Raw genomic sequence first — 22782 nt, 5'->3', positions numbered from 1 at the left:
ACACACAAACGAAGGATGTCACTAAATACTCAATCTCCCAAAATGAATTTCGACTGGGCGCCTCCCCCTCCACTCCTGCTTCGCAGCAGCAGGTTGTCAGCTCTCCCTGTAGGAGCTGTGGGATGCTGCTGAACACACCCTTTGCATTTCGCTGTCTTTTCACATCAGTGTTGACCTATTTTATGCAGTCTATGGTGTTAACCAGCAGCTGAAGAACATTCAAACCTTCACTAAATATGTGGCGTAGTACCGGCTGACTGCATCTGCTTGAGGTGAATGGAGCTGTTGCGTTGAGATAGCTAGCCAGCCTGTGTAGAAAAAAAAACGTTTTATCCTCGAAGAATAACGTTTATGTCACAGCCCAGTGACATGTCAGCAGGTGTATTATTGTAATGCCTGTTGCTTTATTAGGTAGCTAGCTGACATGTATTACCTAGCTTACCTAGCTTAGTTAGCATGCTTTTATAATGCCATTTTCATTTAGCTAACGTCACCCGGTTGTCTTCTTTATATTTCATCATTAACGTTATGCTAACGTCATTATGGAGGAAAGGCTGTCACGATTTCAGGTCCTCAGAATGAATCCACTTCATAATGGTGATGGTGACAGTTCTTTTGATGTGTTAAAGGTTACTGTGATGGCAGGGTCAAAGATGTCTGTGCAACTGGCTGTAGTGGTGGTCCTCTCAGTGCTGCTGACAGGGGCAACCCATGCTGGGCCTGAGATGGATCCATACAAAATCTTAGGAGTAACCAGGAGTGCAAGCCAGGCTGAGATCAAGAAGGTCTATAAGCGTCTTGCAAAAGAATGGTAAATATATTCAAAGAACACTGAGCTGCTTTTTTGAACCTCATTCAATTCTTAACTAATACACATCTTATATCTTAAGGCATCCTGACAAAAACAAAAATCCAGGTGCCGAGGACATGTTTATCAAGATTACCAAATCTTATGAGGTTAGTTATTTTTTCTAAATAGAAGTTATCAATACATTGTGCAGCTGGTGCATATCATGTGGTATGTGTTGAAGCTGCAAATATTAATCGATTAGTTGTCAACTATTAAATGAATCGCCAACTATTTTCATAATGATTAGTCGGTTTGGGTAGTTTTTTATGAAAACAAGTAAAAATGATCTAATTTCCAGCTTCTTAAATGTGAATATTTTCAAGTTTCTTCACTCCTCTAAGACAGCAAACTAAATATCTTTCAGTTGATCGACATTTTTCACAATTTTTTGACATTTTATAGACCAAACAACCAATCCATTAATTGAGAAAATAATCAACAGATTAATCGACAATGAAAATAATCTTTGCAGCCCTAGTATGTGTATGTAAGGTGTGATAAAAAGCCTGTTACACATGCATAATAAGTCTGCCGTATTGATATTTGTTCTACCCAATATCTAGATCCTTTCCAGTGAAGACAAACGTGCCAATTATGACCGTTACGGGCAGACTGATGACACCCAGCCATACGGCAATGGTCGCTATGGTCAGCACCAGGACACCTTTAACTTCGACGAGTCCTTCTACAACTTTCCCTTCAACAGCAAGACCCATAGGGACTTTGCTGACAGCAAGTACACGTTGCACTTTAAGCAGTATGTCAATGACGTGGTGCCTGACAGCTCCAAGAGACCATACCTGATAAAGATCACCTCTGACTGGTGCTTCAGCTGCATCCACATCGAGCCTGTATGGAAAGAGGTGGTGGAGGAGATGGAGACTCTAGGTTTGGCATTACCCTATAAATAATCCAGAATTATCCAGCAGCTGCTGTTTATGAAATTGCATACGGCGAGTTGAAAAGGTCGATGTGTGTATGTGTGTGGACATCCTGTCTTTGCAGGTGTCGGGATAGGTGTGGTGGATGTTGGCAATGAGAGACGATTAGCAAATCACCTCGGTGCTCATCGCACCCCATCAATACTCGGAGTCCTAAATGGCAAAGTGACGTTTTTCCATTACGCTGTAGCAAAGGAGCACCTGAGACAGTTTGTAGAAGACCTTCTTCCTCAGAGACTTGTGGAATGGGTAAGTGATTAAATCTGTGTATGGAGTAGATTACAGGGTGGATGACTAAAATATTGCTTTATATGTAAAATGCCGGTGAACAGATTGGTAATAGATATACGGTAGATATATTGAAAATGAATGAAACATTGTGCATTTTCTATACTTTAAGGTCACCGACAAGAATGACCTGCACTTCTTGAACAGCTGGCATGAGCTCAACAAGCCACACGTGCTTCTGTTTGACCAAGTGCCTGTAGTTCCTCTGCTTTACAAAGTAGGCTCTTGTCTTGCAGTTTTTAAATTTTTTTATGTGAAATGTATCTCAGGTGCCACTGACAGTAATTACATCACTGACACAAACATGTCAATCATTTATCTCTGCATCTCCATAGCTGACAGCTTTTGCTTATAAGGACTACTTGCAGTTTGGCTATGTGGACCAGGGTCTTTCAGAGACCGCTAATCTTCAGAAACAGTTCAATATTAACACTTACGCTCCAACTATGTTGATCTTCAAAGAGAGCATTGACAAGCCTGCTGACATTATACAGGTAAGTCACAGCAGCAGGGAGCTATTACTCACTGTTATCTGATACACTGAACTACCTGTCCACTGAAATGTCACCTCACTCTTTTTTTTTTTTCTTCTATACGGTTACGTTTGTTCTAGGCTAAAGGAATGAAAAAGCAAATTATCGATGAGTTCGTGTCAAACAACAAATTCCTCCTTGTGCCACGGCTGGTCAATCAGAAGCTCTTTGATGAGCTCTGTCCTGTCAAACAGTTCCATAGACGCAGAAAGTAAGAGAACCAAACGTTTTTTTTCTTTTTTTTTTTTAAACATCTGTAAGTGAGTCAGAGGCAGTTTAAAATATGAAACCAAACTGAATTCATGTTTTGTTGGTATTTCCACATTTGATGTATTTTAAGGCATGTAGTTTACTAAGTTACTGTTTTGTCGTTCCTCCCCTCAGATACTGTGTCCTGCTGATGACAGGTGACGAAGAGTCCTTTTCTCTCGGGAACCAGGCGTTTCTTTCATTTGCCTCTACCAACACCAGGGAAGTTGTGAGATTTGCTTATGTGTACCAACGGCTCCAGCAACCTCTTTGTGACACTCTCATGCAGAACAAGGACAGTGCACGGCCACCAGCACAGGTACACTTATACGTGTCAAACACTACAACTGTCAGTCCCGCTGTGAATCTACAGCACAAATGGGGATTTGAGAATTGGTATCGCCTTAGAATATGGAATGTACGACACTACCTCAGCATATTTGTTTTAATAATCAGTGGAATAATGTATTGGTGCAAGGACTTGAGAATGTTTTTCCTCATAAGTAGTGTGTTACTCAAGATTCATACTAGCGGACCGAGTGCTTTTTTTTTTACTCAGGTGCTGATCCTGGAGAGGCGTAACGCTGCAGGGAAGGCCTTGTTCAAGCCAGTGACCGCCTGGAACGGCAGTGAGGAAGACAAGCAGTGTCTTCTGGAGGAGCTGGAGCGACTTCAGAAAGACCCGTCCATCCTCGTCCATGACGCCATGCTGCCCGAACTTAACAACGAGTTTGCCTCTGTAAGTTCTCTTTGAGTAATAATAGTGGGTTTGAACAATGTTCATCAGTGTTAAACGTCAACCACCAGACCTGTTACTAAACTAAATGTAATAATCTCACCCTATAGATGTTTGTAATCCGATGGGTCTATGCATCTTATGATTACCTCTCTGAAGTCATTGATGATATTCTGCATAACAACTGGTAGGTAGAAGTCTTTAGTTTCATTTCAGATTCACTTAAAGTGCTCATATTATGCTTTTTGGCTTTTCCCCTTTCCCTTATTGTGTTATATATCTTTTTGTGCACGTCAGGGCTTGACATTAACTTTTTGAGGCACTTGTCCTTCGGACAAGTACATTTACGTTTCACTTGTCCATAACAAAAGTCACTTGTCCGGGTAAAGATTCATCATTTTATAATTTCTTTTGTGTTTTGCTAATGCAGAATTTGAAGAAACCATTGAAAGACTATCAACATTAATACAATTCAGTTTAAACAGTAGAAACAAATGTGTCCCAAGAATAGATTTCCCCTTCAACAAGAAAAAAGGATCTCCAGACTCATAATACAAAATTATACTTTGCACGCCGGTGTGCAGAAGTTAATATATTGAGATTCTAAGTGAATATTTTAAAGTTTCTCATTACTTTCAGATTCCTAGTCAATATTCTAAGTTACTATGTCAATATATTGAGATATTCTGAGTTACTAAGTCAATATATTGAGATACTGAACCAATATGTTGAGTTACTAAGTCAATATATTACGATACTAAGCCAATATATTGAGATTAAGTCAATATTTTATAGTTTCTCATTACTTTGATATTCTTTGTTTATATTCTGAGATACTGAGTCAATATATTGAGATACTAATTCAATATTTTGACCAGAGGTAGTGGTGACTTGAACTTATACTATATCTAAAATAATTTTGTAGACATAACAATGGATTTTGCCACTAAATGTTGGTGTCAGCGTGTTTTTTTTTTCTTTCTACAATTTCACTTACCAAGGGATCCTTTAAAAAGGTGTAGCTACTTTACAGTTGATTATTACCTGATATTTAATCCGCTACAAACGAGTAGCGGAGCAGCTAGTAACGTTACGAGACAGAGAGCCAGCCGTCAAGAGTCAAATTAACTTTATGCTTCATCCGCACAAAGCACACTTCTTATCGCCACGAGTGACAGCTTTATTCGGCTCGTTTTCTGTGAACGATGTGGGGACGGAGTAACGTTAAAGCGTAGTTAGCATGCTAACGTTAGCTAACTAACACCGGCTGCCTGGCTTGCTGGTTCCGCGGTGCTTTCATGCTGTATCGCTTACAGAGAAGGAGCTGAACAGTGGGCTGGGTCTAACGTCAGCGGTCCGCTCTCCCGCTGCTGCTGGGTCTAACGTTAGTTAATGTATTTGTTTCAAATCGGTAAAGTAAAATCTGTAACATAAACGGAATGAGTGGCACATAATAACGTATATAATGCTTCATCCACACAAAGCACATTGCTATCGCCACGAGTGACTTCTGTTTTCAGCTTGTTTTCTGTGAACGATGTGGCGAGGAGGTAACGTTAAGGTGGAGTTAGCAAGCTAACACCGGCTAGCTCGCCGTGCTTTCATCTTGCTTCGCTTTCGGAGAATGCGCTGAACAGCGGGCTGGGTCTAACGTTAGCGGCCCGCCGACCCGCTGCCCGGGATTGTGGGGTAAAATATGTATTTGTTTCAATTCTGTAACATTGACGAAATTAGTGGCATTTTGTTTTGTTTGAGTTTTAACTTGTCCAGTGGGGCAAGTAAATTTCTCTTCCACTTGTCCTACAAAAAATCCACTTGTCCCGGACAAGCGGACAAGCCTTAATGTCGAGCCCTGCACGTTAAAGTTTTACAAAGTGAAAAAGCCCACAGTCCACCCCAAAGGGACTTGGACCATCTTCCAGAGAAAACACTGTTCACAAACTGCTCCAAACTCTCTTGTAGTCCAGCCTTTACTTCTGTGACAAACGTGCGTCACCTTGTAACACACGTTATAATGCTCGCCTAGCTGCTAGCGTGGCACGCCCTCTTACTCTGCAACTGACAAGCTATCAGTACTTACTGCGCATGTAAGTAACCAACAAGTACCATCTTTGTACACTTCTGTACAAAGATGGTACAGAAGTGAGATGTCTCACTCTGTAGCTAAAACAGAGAGCTCAACACACAGGGTGAAAAGAGGAGCTGCAGCAATGTGCAGTACAACAAATATATGTTTTTTTCTGAAAGTTAAACCACATAAACCTATTCTGGTACAACCTCAAAATACAATTATGAACCTGAAAATGAGCACAATATGAGCACTTTTCATGTATACTGTATGTACAAGTTTAATGTTAGAGATTGAATGTTACTGAAGTTTTAAAAATGCACTACAACAGTAGGTAACTTGAGATGTAAATATGGTGTGTCTAGTTGCACTAAGACATCTGCGATGATTTGCAGGCGTGAGATGATGCCTCTTCTGTCCCTCATCTTCTCTGCCTTGTTCATCTTGTTTGGAACCGTGGTCATCCAGGCCTTCAGGTCGGTTGCTTAACCCATACATTCTAGACCATCAAAACTGTAAACTATAGCATCATCAGCCAATCCTGGGATTAGTGTAAAGCAGAGGCTAAAGAAAGCTAAAGACAAGCCAAATAACACAAAGTAATAATGCCATTCATTTTTACTCTTCTGCGTCTGCGTAATCCCCTTTAGGGAAAACTTTTTTCGTGTGTTTTCAGTGACTCAAGTGAAGACAAGCAGACTAAACCGAAGGCAAAAGATGGAACAAAAGCAGAGAATGGGTCACCCGGGAACTGTAGTGCTTCAAGGCAAGAATACCTTTTTTATCATTTCCATATTAATGCTTCATCAAGTGCAGGATCCATCATCATGTTGTTAAGCTTTTTATTTTTGCTGTTGATTTTAGTCGGCCTCCCAAGAAGAATTTTGTGGAGGTGACGGAGCTGACAGATATCACTTACATGAGCAACCTGGTGAAGCTGAGGCCGGGACACATTAACATAGTGCTGGTGCTCACTGACGCCTCCAAGAACATCCTCCTTAGCAAGTTTGCCAAAGAGGTGTACTCCTTCACCGGGTAAGCCTAACATTCACTTTTCCTCGTGTGGAGCAAGTAAGTCCATTATGTTTTGTTTTTAAAACCTTCCTGTTTCGTATAAAGCTAACCAGTTTATAGATACTTCATCACATTCATTCTTTCAACACTCTTCTAGGAGCCTGACTCTGCACTTCTCCTTCCTGAATATTGACAAGCACGGCGAGTGGATGAACACGCTGCTGGAATATACCCAGGACGCCATGCAGATCGGTGCGGACGAGGGTGACGCGAGAAACCACGAGATGTACTACACCGGCTACGTGCTGGCTCTTAACGGCCACAAAAAGTACCTTTGTCTGTTTAAGCCCGTCTACACTGGCGAAGACCTTGACAGTAAGTCATCTGAGGATGAAGGGGGCACTTCAGGGGGGAGGTCGAGGTCCAGTTCACGCGAGGACCACCCGCCACGTAGATCCAACCGTTCGCGCAGCTTATCCACCCTGCAGATCCACCACAAACTGGACCGTCTAGGGTTGTGGATGGAAAGGCTCATGGAAGGCACTTTGCCTCGCTACTACATCCCTACGTGGCCAGGACTTGACAAAATCACCCCCAGTAAATAGATCGAGGCGCATTCTGCTGAAGTTAGGTTAGAGCTGCCTTTTTTTTTTTTTTTTTTTGCACTTGAGATAATAGTTACAGATGTACAGAAGTTGGGTCAATATAACAAAATTGGCTTTAGTGCAACTACTGTGGGACAGGTCCATTAGTGCACCCCTCTTTACACTCATCGCATGCTGTTGTCAACTGTTGGTAGTCATATTTTATTCAGGCTAATGCTGCTGCAGCCTTGTGAACAGAAAGAAAAATCACTGTGGCCATTTGGTCTTCAGTAATAAATACTGTGAGTGGAGATGCATGTCTCTTAACACTAAAATGTCTTGCGTTTTCATGCATCTCAGCCCATTGTCTTTCAGTGATGGATGACCTCCTGAATGCTGACTTGCTTGCACAGTGTAGCGCACTGCTGTAATGACAAAGCCTTGGTCTATTTAATAACCTCAGTTAGCCAGTAGCTTTATGTAGCAATTTCATGTTCTGAATATTTCCCAAATAGCCACAATTGACTGATACATTATTATTTTGTCACCTTGAATTACGTAGACATGAAAGTGAAGTCAAACGTACTGTGTGCTCGCTTGGTTTATTAATTTGTTTTGTCAACATTGAGCGTACAAACCTCATGGATATAATTTAGTGGGTACAATGTGGTGTAAATATTGTACATAATCATGTTATCTATAGGACCTGTATTTTAAAGAGTATGTATCTTGAAAGATAAGGTGAATGTTTTACATGGATTTATCAAAATGCTGTAGTTATGTTTTTCTTTTCTAGTTTTCCTTAAGATTTTCTTTTACAAGTTATTGTAAAAAAGATGTCTGCTAATGTCAGATGTTTCAGTTGGTCTTCAGTAGTGCATCTATCCTCTTTGTGGTTGTAATAAAATGCTTTATGTTTATTAATTAAGTTTGCAGAATTTGTCTTTCTGACAACCTTATGGTTTTTATCATTTGACAAGAAATAACGGGTGCCAAGCACCTCTGGTGTTAGTGGGTGGACATTACATCCTACATCATGGCAGCCCTGGATAATCTCAGTTCCCTAAATCTAACTAAAATAACAAAAATGATTTAGATAAGACTGTTAATCAAGACAAATGAGTGCTGTGTTGGGAAATTGAATGTAATATGTATGTATGTATTTCTACATTTGAGAAATGTCTTAACTGTGTCTAAATTATTTCAAATAAGTTCTTTTGAAAGAACATCTCAACTTGAGTTATTCCTTGCAACCTTTTAACTACGTGACCCAAATTTCTCTCTTTTCCACAAAACCCTGTCATCTCCAAATAACCATCTCCTTATATCTAATAATACATTTCCAAAAATGTCATTTATCATAATTGAGACTAGTATAGGGTGTGTTTCTCATGGTGTTTCATGTTCTACCCCATTCTTATTGGAAATTTCAGATCCTGGATAGTCCTCTAATTCCCATTAAACGTAACTGAATGAAAATCAACCTCCATAGGATGTCATACGCTCAAAGAACACAGTGACTACATAAAATATATTTATATATATATATATATATATATATATATATATATATACACACACATGTATATATACACACACTAGTGGTTAAAGAAGCAAGCTTGTGACCGGGAGGTTGCCTGTTCAATCCCCAGACCAACAATCTGGGTGAGGACAGCCCTTGTCCCTCCCTCATCACCACCACTGATGTGCCCTTGAGCAAGGCCCAGGTCCAGTAGAGCTGCTCACTGGCCAGCAGATCAGACTGTGGTTGTACTGGGCAGCTTCCAGGTATGAATGTGTAACTGTGTGAATGTGACAGGTCGTCATTGCAAATGAGAAGTTGTTCTCAATCGACTTACCTGAATAAATAAAGGTTAAATACAAAAAAGTAAAGATCTTCTATACATTACACTACTACATACTTTGGATCCAAAGTACCCTTTCCTTTCCTGAATCCACCTTGACTCTACATTATCCTGTGTCTCTGAATAACACTATATATAGTGTTTCATTTACCAATTGTTAAATTTTCCTTACAAGTATTAGCCATTAGTTCAGCTTTTTCTTTATTTATTACTGCTATTTCCTTTCCATTTGTTCGCACAGGATAACCACTCTTTGTCTCGCTCTCTGTCCCCTCTCATTCTAATCCTCCCCAACACCTTTCCTACTGGACTCGTGTTCCCAATTGTCACAAAATTGAAGACCTAACCTCTGCTGTTGCATTAATCATCCCTTCTATAAAGGTCATCTTACTGGATTTTGAGGTGTATGTGAGTTGTTCAGACTTATCTGCTAGTCTGAACAACTCATGTGTTGGTCATTGCTGCAGTGATAGGCAAAAGTTATTTTCACTACACAACCTTCGTCTTTTGCATGTTAATTGATAGTTTTGTAACACAGTTTTTTTTAGTGAACATGTTGTGTTTTTTTTATCTCCTACAATGACGTGTTGTAATTCTGCCACAAGAGGGCACCGTATTATAAGGAGTAGGTTTGGTATTTTCAAGCAAATGTGGAAGTTTCCCTTCGTTTCATGGGGTATGTCCTCATTTGCAGATTTGATTCCTGTTCCTTTTTATGCTCGTCGGTTAGACCAGCATAAAAGGGGGGTACTCATACACAAGTTGTAGAGGTGCATTAGCAAACAGGTGTCACGTCTAGAAAAGTTTTTTTTTTTTTGATTAAGCAAGTTAAGGTTTAAAAACTCCAGAGCTGCGTGGAACACACAACACTTTTTTCAAATAAGGGGAGACGTGAGGTGACAGGTGAGGTGCAATGTGTCACTGCCAATTAGTCCCAGTCAGCTTTTCCTCCAAACTCCACTAATCAAAATGTTTATTTATGTTGATACAATAGAGAAATAAGGGAACGGGGAAATGAAATAAAGTGAGGAAAAGTCAAATAGGAGTGGAAGTGGATATCTTCTTGCTGTTTTGAGGAGTTCATGTTTGATGTGTTATGTGAAGTCCATGGTTACTTTGAACTATCTGTTGTTATGAGGTCTGGTGTTTTTATTTGAGGTAATAGTGGCTTGACAATGTTCAGTGTTTTGCAAAAGGAAAGTCACTCCCTTCCTCTCAGAGTATTTGTCCCTCACCAAATTTCTTGGCAAACCTTTAACTGTATGTGTGAGAGAGATAGTGTGTGTATCCGTGTGTGTTTTGTGCATTTAGTCTCAAGTGAAGAGCTTGAGTTCCTCTCCTTGTGTTCAGTTTTAATTACTGGAGCCTCATTGACTGTATCCTGTGTTTGTATGTGTGTGTGTGTGTGTGTGTGTGTGTGTGTGTGTGTGTGTGTGTATTTCTGGCTGTATGACGTAAACTGATATGACTAAACAATAATTCACTCACACACATTTGATAGGTTTTTATTTCTGTTACCTAGTACATACCAGAAGATCCCACTAGCCCCCAAAGCTGCAATTCATAGTGATAGGTTGCAGGCTATGGATCCATTTGTATATCTCCATCTATTTAAATAGTCTATTTTATATTAATGAAGGTCCATTGATTTTATTATTTAACCTTTATTTATCCACGTAAGTCGATTGAGAGCAAATTTTCATTTGCAACAATGTGTCACATTCACACAGTTACACATTCATCCCTGGAAGCTGCCCAGTACAACGTCAGTCTGATCTGCTGGCCACTGAGCAGCTCCACTGGAGCAGTTGGGGTTAAGGGCCTTGCTCAAGGGTACCTCAGTGGTAGTAATGAGGGCAGGACAAGCGCTGTCCCGATCACAAGCTCACTTCTTTAACCTCTAGGCCACCACTGCCAAGCCATTCTCTGTATTTCTCAGTATATGGCTATGTTTACAAAATGATGTAGTCCGGCGACATTTGCCTGATATAAATATATATCCTGATATAAATATATATCAGGCTCTTTAGCTACACAAACAATACTTGTTAGGATCAATTTATTGTTGGTTTTGGTTTCTTTATGGGATTTGTTGACAGTAAGAGTATGACAGATATTAGATTTAGGAAATATGCATTGCAGCAACTCAACCCTTTCTAAAATGAAATAAACAATGGTGATGTTTACTCCTGTGACGGATACTTTTTACTTTTGTTCTTTTGCCTTGCTCCCCTCATCTTATACACCACCAACCCATGCCCAGATAAGACCTTCTCAAGCTACCTCTTATGCTGACCTATTTTAGCTAGACTGCACACACACACACACACACACACACACACACACACACACACACAGATCTATCAGCCTCCTGAGTTAGCATGACATCCTGGGCTCCCAGACTTTAGTTAAACCCATTAATTATTTCACTGTAGGATTTCTATCTTAAAACAGGGTTAGGTTTTGAGGCAGAAGTCTATAAAAGATAAATACAAGTAAAAGTTAAGACAGAGTTAGAGGTATGTTTGCATAATGCATAATGCCCACCTCCTCCGTCCCACATCCTGAGTTGGTTGAATTAACAGGGAATCAAACAGCCCTCGAGTTAAATCTACACCTTAGTTTGATTCCTGCAGTAGGATTTGAGCTTAGTGAAAATGCCTACTGAAGAAAATCATGGAATTAGCTGAAGCTGTAAGTCGAGGAACAAGGAAATCTATACATGCTCGAATATTTATGTGCCCCGATTGAGTAATTTTTCCAGTTTGATGAGTAGACACTAGAAATGCCGTTTAGAATTGGAAATTGTTTAAGGAAAATCATTAATCAGCTAACAACCTGTGTAAGTACTAAAAAAAAACATTTTACTAGCTGAATTGATCAAATTTATTTTAAAGCTGTACATTGAATTGCGTCAAAAAACGCAACCTTCTCATTCATTACAATAAGACCAATGCGTTGGTGCAGCAGGGATACAAAAACAAATACAGAGCTGCTCCACAACAACAGTTGATCCAGGCTTCTGTTTTTCTTGCAGTGTAGTCCCACAATGATCAGATGTGTGTACATACTGTATCTGTGCACACATTTCAGCATGAACGGTGTAGCATCATGTTATTCATAATGTTTTTAATCTTGCAGGCGACTGGACGGAGGAGCACATTCTTTATTTGGCTCTGGATAACCTCTCCATCTACCCCCAAAATGACATGTTGGACCCTTCTATTAAAAGTTGTGAAATGGTCACAGTTTTAAACACCCACACTGGTGTTTTCAGTCAATCTGGCTGATTAGACCTCTTCCCAGGACTGTGTGAGTGAGTATAGACTGATTGATTGACATCTTCCTGAGTCGCTTGTTAGCTTTGTTGTACCTGTGAGGGCAGGGCAGATGACAGCTTTACCATACTCATTGGTGACTTGGTAGAAAAGATTTGTGACCTAATAAATTCCCATCTAAGCTCCAGCCCACTTTCAACCTGAGCAGAGGTCTAATCAGCCAGATTAACTGAAAACACCTGTGTGCGTGTTCAGAATCTTTAATAATGTTATGAAACAGAACTACTTGGTTAAGTTTAGGCAAAAAAACTACTTTAGTTTAGTTTGTTAATGTGACGTAGTTATGTATGTGATGTGGTTATGTTGGTTAAGTCAACGTTTACTTTTGGTGTCACACAGTGGCCTCCTGGGTGAAAGCCCTGTGTTTAGTTTGATCCATCCACCGAACCTCCTGCCTATGCAGACTTTGGTGTTCTTTATACTACATCACCTGACTTCCTCCTTTGCTTTAACCATATTTTTTTATTTTTTATAAGATTATTTTAGGCCTTTATTGTGATAGGACAGCTGAAGACATGAAAGGGGAGAGAGAGGGGAAACGACATGCAGCAAAGGGCTGCAGGTCGGAGTTGAACCTGGGCCAGCTGCGTCGAGGCGTAAGCCACTATATATGAGCGCCCGCTCTACCAACTGAGCTATCTGGGCGCCCGCTTTAACCATATTTACTACGGCTACTAGAGGTCAGGGCCTAACAACAAATGTAAATATGGGTCATAATAAGCTGCTTGCACAATCGACCTATACGGCAGTTTCTTTGGTGAGGACCAGCGTTGCCAGATAAATATATTTGTATTATACAATAATGCCGAAAGTGCCATAATGTATAGTAATTTGACTATTTTGTACAATTAGTAGTTGTTTTAGTCTGCGCTGTCTCATTTTAATTCATTTCCAGAAATTATAATATATTTATAATTAGCTGAGCTTATGGCCTTCACTTTTTTCAAGCAGAATATGATAAGGCTTTCAGTTGTGTGTGTCTTGTAATTTAATTTTGTAATATAGGCTATTACAGCTTCACAGAAAATCATAATCAAGTACTGAGTTTGTTAAGTCTGCAGTTCTGGCTTCTTTACAGGGAAAAGGGAGTTAACTGTTGCCTAATTACTTTCTCTGTGAAATTCTAGCATTCATATTGCATGTGTTTTCCAAATGCTGTCGCAACAAAACACCATCTGTCCTTTCTACCTAATGGGTGAGGACTCTTCTTAAGCTCTACTGTATACATAGAGATGAAAACTTTCACAGTCAACATTTTATTCCCATCTGCGGAACCACATTTACGTTATGTTTTTTTTATAGCATTAATGGCCAGGTCAAAATGAAGGTCAAGATAACAAGGCAAATGTCTATACAAGTATAGTACGGTTTGACAAAGTTCACAAAAGTTCACAAGAGTTGAGCTGCACCTTAAAAAAACTGTCTTTTCTCTCTGGTGCAGTAATCAGGGGAAAAACACAGTGCAGCAGGGGAGGACTGGCACACAGAGAACAAAAACGACATTTAGACTGGGGTCTGAATTCCAAATATATTTGATCCATTACAGGGATGTATAGTCTGTGTTGGACTCTACTTAGTGCAAGAAGAAGCACGCATGGTGAGAAACCCTATATATCTGTTACTGAACTGGTGTGCATAGTCAATCAACCAGGGCTTAATTAAACACACATGAAGCCAATTACCAACAGGTCAAGTTGGTGCAGACACACCCTGAGCAATTGGCATACAGACCCCAGTCTGAATCTCTTTTTTGTTCTCTGTGTGCGAGTCCTTTCCTGCTACACTATGGTTTGACAAATGGCCAGTGTAGTTTATAAAGTTAAACGTAGCTAAAAACACTTATGTAAGCAGAGACATGTCATTAATCCGTCTCTAAATCCATCTGCAAAACCAACCTTTGGCCGTCATGCTGGCCTTTTGCTTATCTTGATTAAAAAAATGTCGCAAGTGTATTCAGCACCATTTTATGCCACATTTCAATCAGTGGGCTTGCAGACGGGGATTGTAGCAGCAGTCACATTGTGTGTATTTATTACTAATTTTCTGACATTGGGCAACATGTTGATCTAGAACGGCAACAACCAACATTTCACTATGTTTATCTCATGGTTGTCAACTTTTATTTTGGACAGCCTGAAGTGTATTGGGGTCTTTAGGAGAGAGATTGAAGGGGGACGATGTGGGGTATTAGGTGTTTGATACCGAAGATTGTTGCCATCCTACTAACAACAGTTTCTAATTATGGCCCTAACATTTTCCCTAACACTAACCAAGTAAAGGGAAGTTTGGGGTCCCCTGCTGGAGCTGCTCCCCCCACGACCCGATACCGGATAAGCGGACGAAGATGGATGGATGGACTAACCAAGTAGTTTTAGTTGCCTAGAATTAGTCAAATATTAACCATAGATGTGCAGATCAGAACATCCTAATGTGAATTCCTGCAATGAATGACCTTTTTATTTTAATTTGTATGAGGATTTAGGTATACCTTTTTTAAACTATTATTCCTCTCCATACCGTCCTCACTTAATCATCACTTCTCTTTCCTCTCTTTAGTCATGCTTGGCGTTTTATAGCTTTTTTGCCAAACTGCGTAACAAGTCCTTGACTATAGCAACTAATCTGTGTTATCAAAGACAGGAGAGACAATGGCCATTTTACCCAAGTTCAATATGAAGAAAATGACAAGAAAACAAACCATGCTAATATCCAACAAACATTTATTTCTGAATTCTATGACAAACAGGAGGCAGTTATAATATCTTGTTTTACAAGCTACATTGGTTGGAAAAACAAACAAACTCCCCAACCTTTTTAAAAATCGACTTGGATCAAATGTTCTCATTTTACTCATTTAACGTTTGCTGCTTTTTTCCCCATCAGCTTCAAAATGCACCTATGTACAGAAGAAATGCTCAAGTGTGGTCTATAAAGGGAGAGAGCTACATACTTCCACAGCGACCTGGTTCAGATCAGCTGTTGACATTCAGCTTTTCTCAAAGAAACAAAAGGATAGAGAGAGTACAAACCTTTCATTTCTTTTCAAGTTGCAATACAAGGGGACACATTTCCTTACCATGTACTCATTTTATTTATCTTTCATTGCATTCTCCTTTTATTCAAGAAACAAGCGTTATTAAAAAAAAGACAAGAGTAATAGTATATAAAGCGAATATACAGGCAGTCTTTAGGTAATAGTTTAGCTAACATTATGAACAGCTAAGAATTCATTTACATATGCCCAGAGTGTAATAATCATATGAATGGTATGGAAACACATTAAAAAAAGATTAATGTTGCTTTTCTTACAGGTTTACAGACACACAGGAAATAATGAGACTCATGGTTTGTGCCATGCAACCTGTACAAAACTCATCAGTTATTGGCTGGTGATGCGGTGAGACCTGTAGAAATGGCTGTCTTTGACGGCAGATGTCTAGTACTTATAACCTGAGGGGGAGCAAATGGAACGCCTGACAGGCTGGTGGAAAGGCTGGAGAGGCAGAGACAAACCTGATAGATGACATCAGAGTCGGACAGAGATTTGAGTCTTACTACTGCGCCGTTTTAGATCTTTATAGTAAATGCAAGAAATATATATCCACGTTGCAGTAAATACGAGTAGGAGCTGCGAGCTGTATTTCCAGCTATGATGTGTCACATCTGATTTTTTTAAGTACAACTACGTAATTGTTTGTGTTCAAATCAGCTGAAACATGTAACATGTTTCCTCTAATGTTACATGAACCCAGCATCAAACAACAGTGGCAGTTTCATCCACAACCTGAACATTTACTGAAATCACCTATTGTGTCTAAAATACCTGCCTGTGCTCGACTATATATCGCAATATCAGCCGAAAACAAAAGACAGGAGGTTGGCTAAACATTTAACCAAAACATAACCTTGGTTCAAATTTTCAACCATTTGGAGGTCTGGTCACACAAAAGTTAAACAAAATTTCTAGGGCTGTGTACTCCTTACACTAAGATCCCTTATTGGTTTGCAACACGTATTGTCCGTCACAATGTATGTAGTAGAGCAACCATTGAAGAAACACAAATCAGTCTGCAACTACTGTAAAACAACAAATTAAGACATTTTAGCTTAACCCCAAATATTTGCAGAAAGGTAAGTAGCGGTTTAATTAAACCAAGAGATCTTTGTAGAGCATAGACCGTAAAAATAATGGATGTAGCAGCCGTGACCTCAACCATTGCTTTGTAGACTGCCGTTTTAAAACCTTGAGTTTGTTAATATAATAGATCCATGGCTGGAAATAAGATAGAATGCAGGTTTAAGGCACTTCTGTATTTGCTTCACTTTTCAGACCTGGAAGCTCCGTCCATTATTTTTAAAGTCTATGTTTTAGAGCACAAACACAAAGTGACCTTCTTAGTGAGAGCTAGACTAAATCACATCGGGACTGAGGCCCTGGTATACTGACATTAAATATGTTCAGCTAAAGATAAATTAGTCTTGTGTTTTGTGTTATTTAATGACATATCTCAGATAGTAATGGTGTAAGTGTAAGAGGTAGAGCAGAATATGGCAAACCTTCTTGTGCTAAAGAATGTTTTTTCATCCATATTATTGAATTGGGCAATCTAGGGAACTTTTGAAAAGATCTACATTTAAATCACTGCAAAATATTTGTACTGAAATTATAAATGATCAAATGACACAATTGGTTTTGTAAATTGTGCCAACATTTCTCTAATCATTTTTATATTTGTTTCAGGTTTGTGTTTGCATTTTGCCAATTAAAACAATCCTATTAAATGTTTAGACCCAATTGGCATTTAGTTGCCCTTTTACATGTTACATGAATTTCAAAAGTGATGGATTAATGGTTTATTATGATAGATTATAGTTTTATAGATTATAGTTTTGCGGTGAAAAGAAGAAATGGTGCCAGACCTAATATTAGGCTATGAAATACATCCATTTGTGGTGTGCGGTGGGAGAGACTGTGGGACAACTTAGTCATTACTGGACTGTGGTTACACTCTGTAATTGTGTATCAACTTCTCAAGCTCTTTTTGTTTTTTTTACGGTATACAGACATTTTTCGAATGAAGAGCCCCAGCTTATGGCCCACATTGAATAGAAAAATGTATTCAGTCATTTTTGATTTTACTCTTATAGCTAGCTAGTCAGCTATCACTGCCTTGACATGCAGTATGTACTGTAATTTGTGCAAGAAGCTAGCATTAGTGGCTAATATTTGTCAAAAGTGGGAAATTACCAATCTTGATTCTTTTAACCTCTTGGTTGGAAGAAACATGGATACCTGTAGCATTTGTTTGGCTAACTGTACAGGTTTTTGCCAACTTTTTTGTTTCGGGTTGGTATGCTGAAATTCATAGTGTTTTAAAAAAACATTGTGTCATTCTTGGAATGGCTTGAAATTGCTATGAATCTAACCAGAGACAGCTGTGTAGAAACAAATTACAAACCGTTGAGAGGAATCTTTCTGGATACTACAAACATTTTCAGTGGAGTATGTCCTTAGAGTGTTTTATTTTTCCATGTAAACTAGTTCTGACATGCAGGTCACTGTAGCTGCTTTGCTATGAACCTGTTAGCTTGTCGCTAAGCGAGCTGTTTTCGGCATTTCCCCCTTTTCTACTGTTGTTAAAAACATAATATTCATTACCATTAAGTTAATTCTCTTCAGTGACTAAATCAGATGTGGTTTTTACTGGTGGAATGGATGTGTACTCAACCTTATTAGCTGTGCTTTTTGGGACACTTGTGAGCATTTTGATCAGATTATATGTCTTAAGGGGTTGTTCGCTTTTGAAGCAGTGACTGGTTTCAGACGCTTGGTTTTCTACCAGCAGTGAGGGCTGGAATGGAGACAGACAGCATCATTTAGACTGTGGGTTTTCCTCACTGTGTTATTTAAATGCATGCGCTGTTACTGTAATGCCCTATTTTAAACTGCTGAGTCATTAAATGGTGTGCCGAGATGGAGAAACGCTCGACTGCAGCTCATACACACACAGTAGGAGAGACATATTCAAATAGATGGTGAGCCCACAGCAGACTTTACATTAAATAGCACCATGACAACTAAATAGAAACAATAGTAACAACAGAGTAATATATCAGCAAAACATTCATATAAAATAAACAAAACAAAAATAATTTACTTTCCAGAAATACAATAACCCTTGGTATAAAAAAAGTTAAAATAGTGTATATACTATATCCTACTATACCTGTAAACCATCTTGTCCTTGCACTGTGGTACAGTACTTCATTGTAGCTTTAGTACAGCCTGATCACAATTATGTGCATAAAAACAATCTTACCCATTAAAAAAAGGCCTACTGGGTTTGTTTGTGTGTGTTTTTATATGGATTCCAGTTTTGGTGTGAGCTGACTAATAGGTAATCTGACAGGCACTTTGAATATATGTTCAATAGAAAGAGAACAACATGGCAAACAAAGGGATAGGAGAAAGAAATGGAATAAAATTCCCTCAATTATGATTGTTTTCAGTTTACAAAATTTTCTTCAATTCACCAATAAGACCATTTGCGTCAGTCCCCATGAAACATATTTTCAGTCTTTTACTTCTTTCCCAGATAATTCCCCTAAGTGTGCAGACATCCTACTAGACATTTTATATCGTTGGATCGGACTGTAGGTAGGAAAGGACATACATTTAAAATTATCAAATTAAATAAAACATTGTATGAATGTATTTCTTAAAAAGTAAAAACTGTCAGTGCTTTAACTACTCTGGCTGCAGATGGACAGTCACAGCTCTTAGCTTGTTACCAAGATTAATTTGTAATGCTACATTTTCAAAATGCGTACAGATTTCGTACAGTAGCTACGCCGTTGGTGTAGTACTACAACATGAGGACAGTTGTGCGTGAGAGAAGAGCGGAGAGAGGAGGAAGTATTTTAAAACAACCTCCTTCACTAGACCTTGGAATGATGCACTGGTACACCAGAACGCTGAGAATTGAATGATTAAACGCACATACAAAAACATAATAAAAGGAATGCATTGACTGAATACTCCTAGGACACTGGTTAGAGTTAATGAGCATTTCTTGACGATGTTGGATGAGCACTTTGAGTTTGGAGACACATCATTTCTGATCCCATAAAGCACAGAGGGTAGGGATGCACGATAAAGCTGATGGATATCAAGGTCAATATCAGTATATTGTTATTAAAACATTTCTTAATTGTGTAAATCACTTTTTGAAAGTCATGTGTGACAGGAAAATTCAGTGTAAACCACCTTTATTTTCTGTACTTTTTCCTACAGAACGGAACACACTTTTACGATTTGGTTTGGGCTTCTGTAGCATGACCCCATACTAATTGTTGTGGCACTGAAGAACTGGTCAAATAAGATAAAATAGTGATGTGTCAGTGCATCTCTAAACAATGCCAAGTGCATATGGGCTTTTAGGTTAACCTTGCAGTCAATCAGAAAGTGTGACCAACTGAAATTTTTTAGGACAGTGTGCTTTAGGACTGTGCACCACATGTCTTTATAAGATCATTAACGATCATCAAAGGGTTTACGATGAATCCTCTTCGGTGAAGAAATATCTCAAAAATATGAAACGAATAGGCACTTTCTGCCTGCTGTAACAGGTTGAAACCAAAACTATAATTTTTCCAATCTGACTCTGGAGGGGCAAGTAGTAGTTTTTTTTTGTTTTGTTTTTTTACATCTACAAGGTTTAAGTCATGGCAAGAATGCCACAAAACGTGTTGCCAAAGTCCGTTTGGGAACACAGTGGACAGTTCCATCTAAACAAGCCTGGGGAGCTTTCTTGTTGTTAAGGTTCGCTAGTCAACAACAATGGTAGGAGGTTCACTGAAATCAGTTCTCTGGTCTCATTTATAGAGGTGTCCAAGTCCAAACATCCATCAGTGGAGTTAGTCTGGCCATGGTGGCGTGTGTAGTCCAACAGTCCTCGAGATCTTTCTTTTTCCTACTGTGATAGGAGAAACATTGAATGCTCATTTGCAGCTGAAGCAGAAGTGTCATCAAGAGATGGCGTTTTGAGATCCATGTTGGAGACACTTGCTGGAATGTTATTGTGCTAATCAATCAAAAAGGCATAATTGCATTTGCCAGCACAGCACATGTGTATATGACACAGTTTAATGACTCTTCTGAGATAGATGGTTTCAGAGTTGCTACCACAATGTGGAAGATCTTTCCAGCTGTGATGGATGTCTCCTCTCCCGTTTTAGACTGTAGCTCCCAAAGGTACACATGCACTTTCGACACATATTCCTACTGAGACGAAATCTTTTCTTCCTCCGTGCTTATCTGTAAATCCAACATGGCTGCTGGTCCAACAGCTTGGTGGCAAGACGACGTCATCAAGGGGGATTTTCAACGTCCAAAACTGAACATTTGTAGTACCTGTTATTCCTTAAATTGGGGGGATTTAGTAGAACCAGTCCTGACATCATAGTTTTACTTGTTAGACGCTCTTCAGTTCGTAGAGCTTATCTTGTTTAGTTAAGTGTGTCAGATTATGTGTGTGCCTGCTGGTAGTTTTGGGATGGTTGGATCTCTTGCTAGGTTGAAGTTTCAGTCCTCCCTTTCCTTGGCATCAGGATGGTACAGTCCAAGACAAGTGTGATATTGACAGGGTTCTGCGTGGGTGTGCATGTTTTTATGAATGTGTGCATGTGGCAGTGGGTTTGTGGGGCAGTCTGTGCAGTGTGATAGCGGTGTGTGTTATGTTTGGCAGTGCACCTGTGTGGCAGGTTGTAGGTGTGTATGTACATTTGCTGATGCGAGAGGTGTGAGAAAGTGTGTTTTCATGGCAGTGGTGTACAGTGAAGAATCAGTATTGCTTGTGTGTGTGTGTGTGTGTGCGTGTGTGTGTGTGTGTGTGTTGCGTGTCTTTGATCGTGGCAGTAAAAGTGTTGTCACTCGTTGCAGGTGTCGCCCTTCTCCTCGGTTGCCGCCGGAGACTCTTGTTGGCGGTGATGGCAATGGCGAGGTGCTGCTCTTGATAGTCGGGGTTGGCAGGAAGACTGGGCAGCACAATCACAGGGTGCATCCTGGGAAATGGAAAGCAAACATGCAGCTATGAATGTTTTTCTTTTTCTTTTTTTATGTAATACACATGTTACATGCTTTTTAATTTTTGATTGAGTTCTAAAAATACCATACAAGTGTAAGATTTAGCTTCTCAACTACAGATTATGTTTTTGTGGAAATATTCAAATCTTTCTTCCCACCATCCCAGGCAGCCATCAGTTTCCACTAATTTCTATTTTCTATTTTTAAGATTGTTGACCCTATTATGGATAAGATTTGGGCGTGATGTTAAACCCAGCCTGTTCCAATCTGGGTCAGTTGTTGTTGGCAGTTAGCTAATAAACACATACTGTTAGCTTTCCGATCCAGTCGCTGCCCATTGTTCTCATTGATGGGAATTAAGATTATTTTAAATGAAGTCCTCTATACTCCAGCTCTCACAAGAGAGTTTTTATTTTTATTTTTTTATTTTATATTGCCCTAATCTCTCTATTCACCATCTCATCAACATTTAGACTCTGTTGTGGTACAGGAACATGCAAGAATTAATCTTGCCTAACAACGTGACTGTAATCATAGTCTACCTATCTCCAAGCGTGTTGTCTGTGTATTTATTTATTCATTCATTCTTTTACTACAGTAAATGTAAATGGATTGCATTTATATTGCGCTTTTCTAATCTTAACGACTACTCAAAGCGCTTTTACATAGTACGGGAACCATTCACTAGTCACACACATTCATACACTGTGGCAGATGCTGCCATACAAGGTGCTACCTGCTCATCAAATAAACATTCACACTCATTTACACTCTGATGGCGCAGCATTGGGAGCAATTGGGGGTTCAGTGTCTTGCCCCAGGACACTTCGACATAAGACTACAGGGCCACGGATTGAACCACCAACCTTCCAATTGGTAGGCGACCGCTCTACCACCTGAGTCACAGCTGGCCCAGCAGTATATGCTCCTTTCTGACTACCAAGATGAAAAAACAATCTGTGGATGTTGGTGGAAACCGTCTTTATGTGGTTTGTCCAGTCTTTGTAGGTTTCAGGTCTTCATTATGTGTAATCCATTACAGTGAACACCAAGTGTGCATACATCTTTAACCTCATATTATTGTTACAGGTTAAGACTTGATATGTGAATGGACAGTGATGGATTACACAGTTTAAGCAAGTTTTAAGAGTCTAATTGATTTACATATCGTAGAGAAATTAATAGAAACTAATGGCATCTGAATCGGAATGGTAGGCCATACATTACAAAT

General features: G+C 39.4%; 2 protein-coding genes across 3 annotated transcripts in view; one reads left to right on the top strand and one right to left on the bottom strand.

Moving 5' to 3' along the window:
• The first annotated feature begins 42 nt into the window (after positions 1-42).
• dnajc16 (DnaJ (Hsp40) homolog, subfamily C, member 16) lies at positions 43-8187 on the top strand. The gene is made up of 15 exons (XM_028583055.1): positions 43-272; positions 630-811; positions 891-957; positions 1414-1738; positions 1856-2040; positions 2192-2296; positions 2415-2573; positions 2693-2823; positions 2997-3180; positions 3421-3600; positions 3708-3784; positions 6061-6141; positions 6342-6431; positions 6530-6700; positions 6837-8187. Exons 2-15 carry the CDS (start codon positions 639-641, stop codon positions 7282-7284), a joined length of 2376 nt encoding a protein of 791 aa, XP_028438856.1. The 5' UTR covers positions 43-272; positions 630-638; the 3' UTR covers positions 7285-8187.
• Positions 8188-15169: 6982 nt separating this feature from the next.
• The window catches only part of mtcl2 (microtubule crosslinking factor 2), a 101544-nt gene continuing 93931 nt past the window's right edge, over positions 15170-22782 (bottom strand). For both annotated transcript variants that reach the window (XM_028582430.1, XM_028582431.1), the window contains exon 24: positions 15170-21529. In XM_028582430.1, coding sequence (XP_028438231.1) covers positions 21395-21529 — 135 coding nt within the window. In that variant the 3' untranslated portion in view covers positions 15170-21394. The remainder of the gene's footprint in view (positions 21530-22782) is intronic.

This window comes from Perca flavescens, chromosome 7, assembly GCF_004354835.1.
Source record: "Perca flavescens isolate YP-PL-M2 chromosome 7, PFLA_1.0, whole genome shotgun sequence".
NCBI lineage: Eukaryota > Metazoa > Chordata > Actinopteri > Perciformes > Percidae > Perca > Perca flavescens.
The sequence above is the reverse complement of the archived record's forward strand: the minus strand, read 5'-3'. Positions and strand labels throughout refer to the sequence as shown.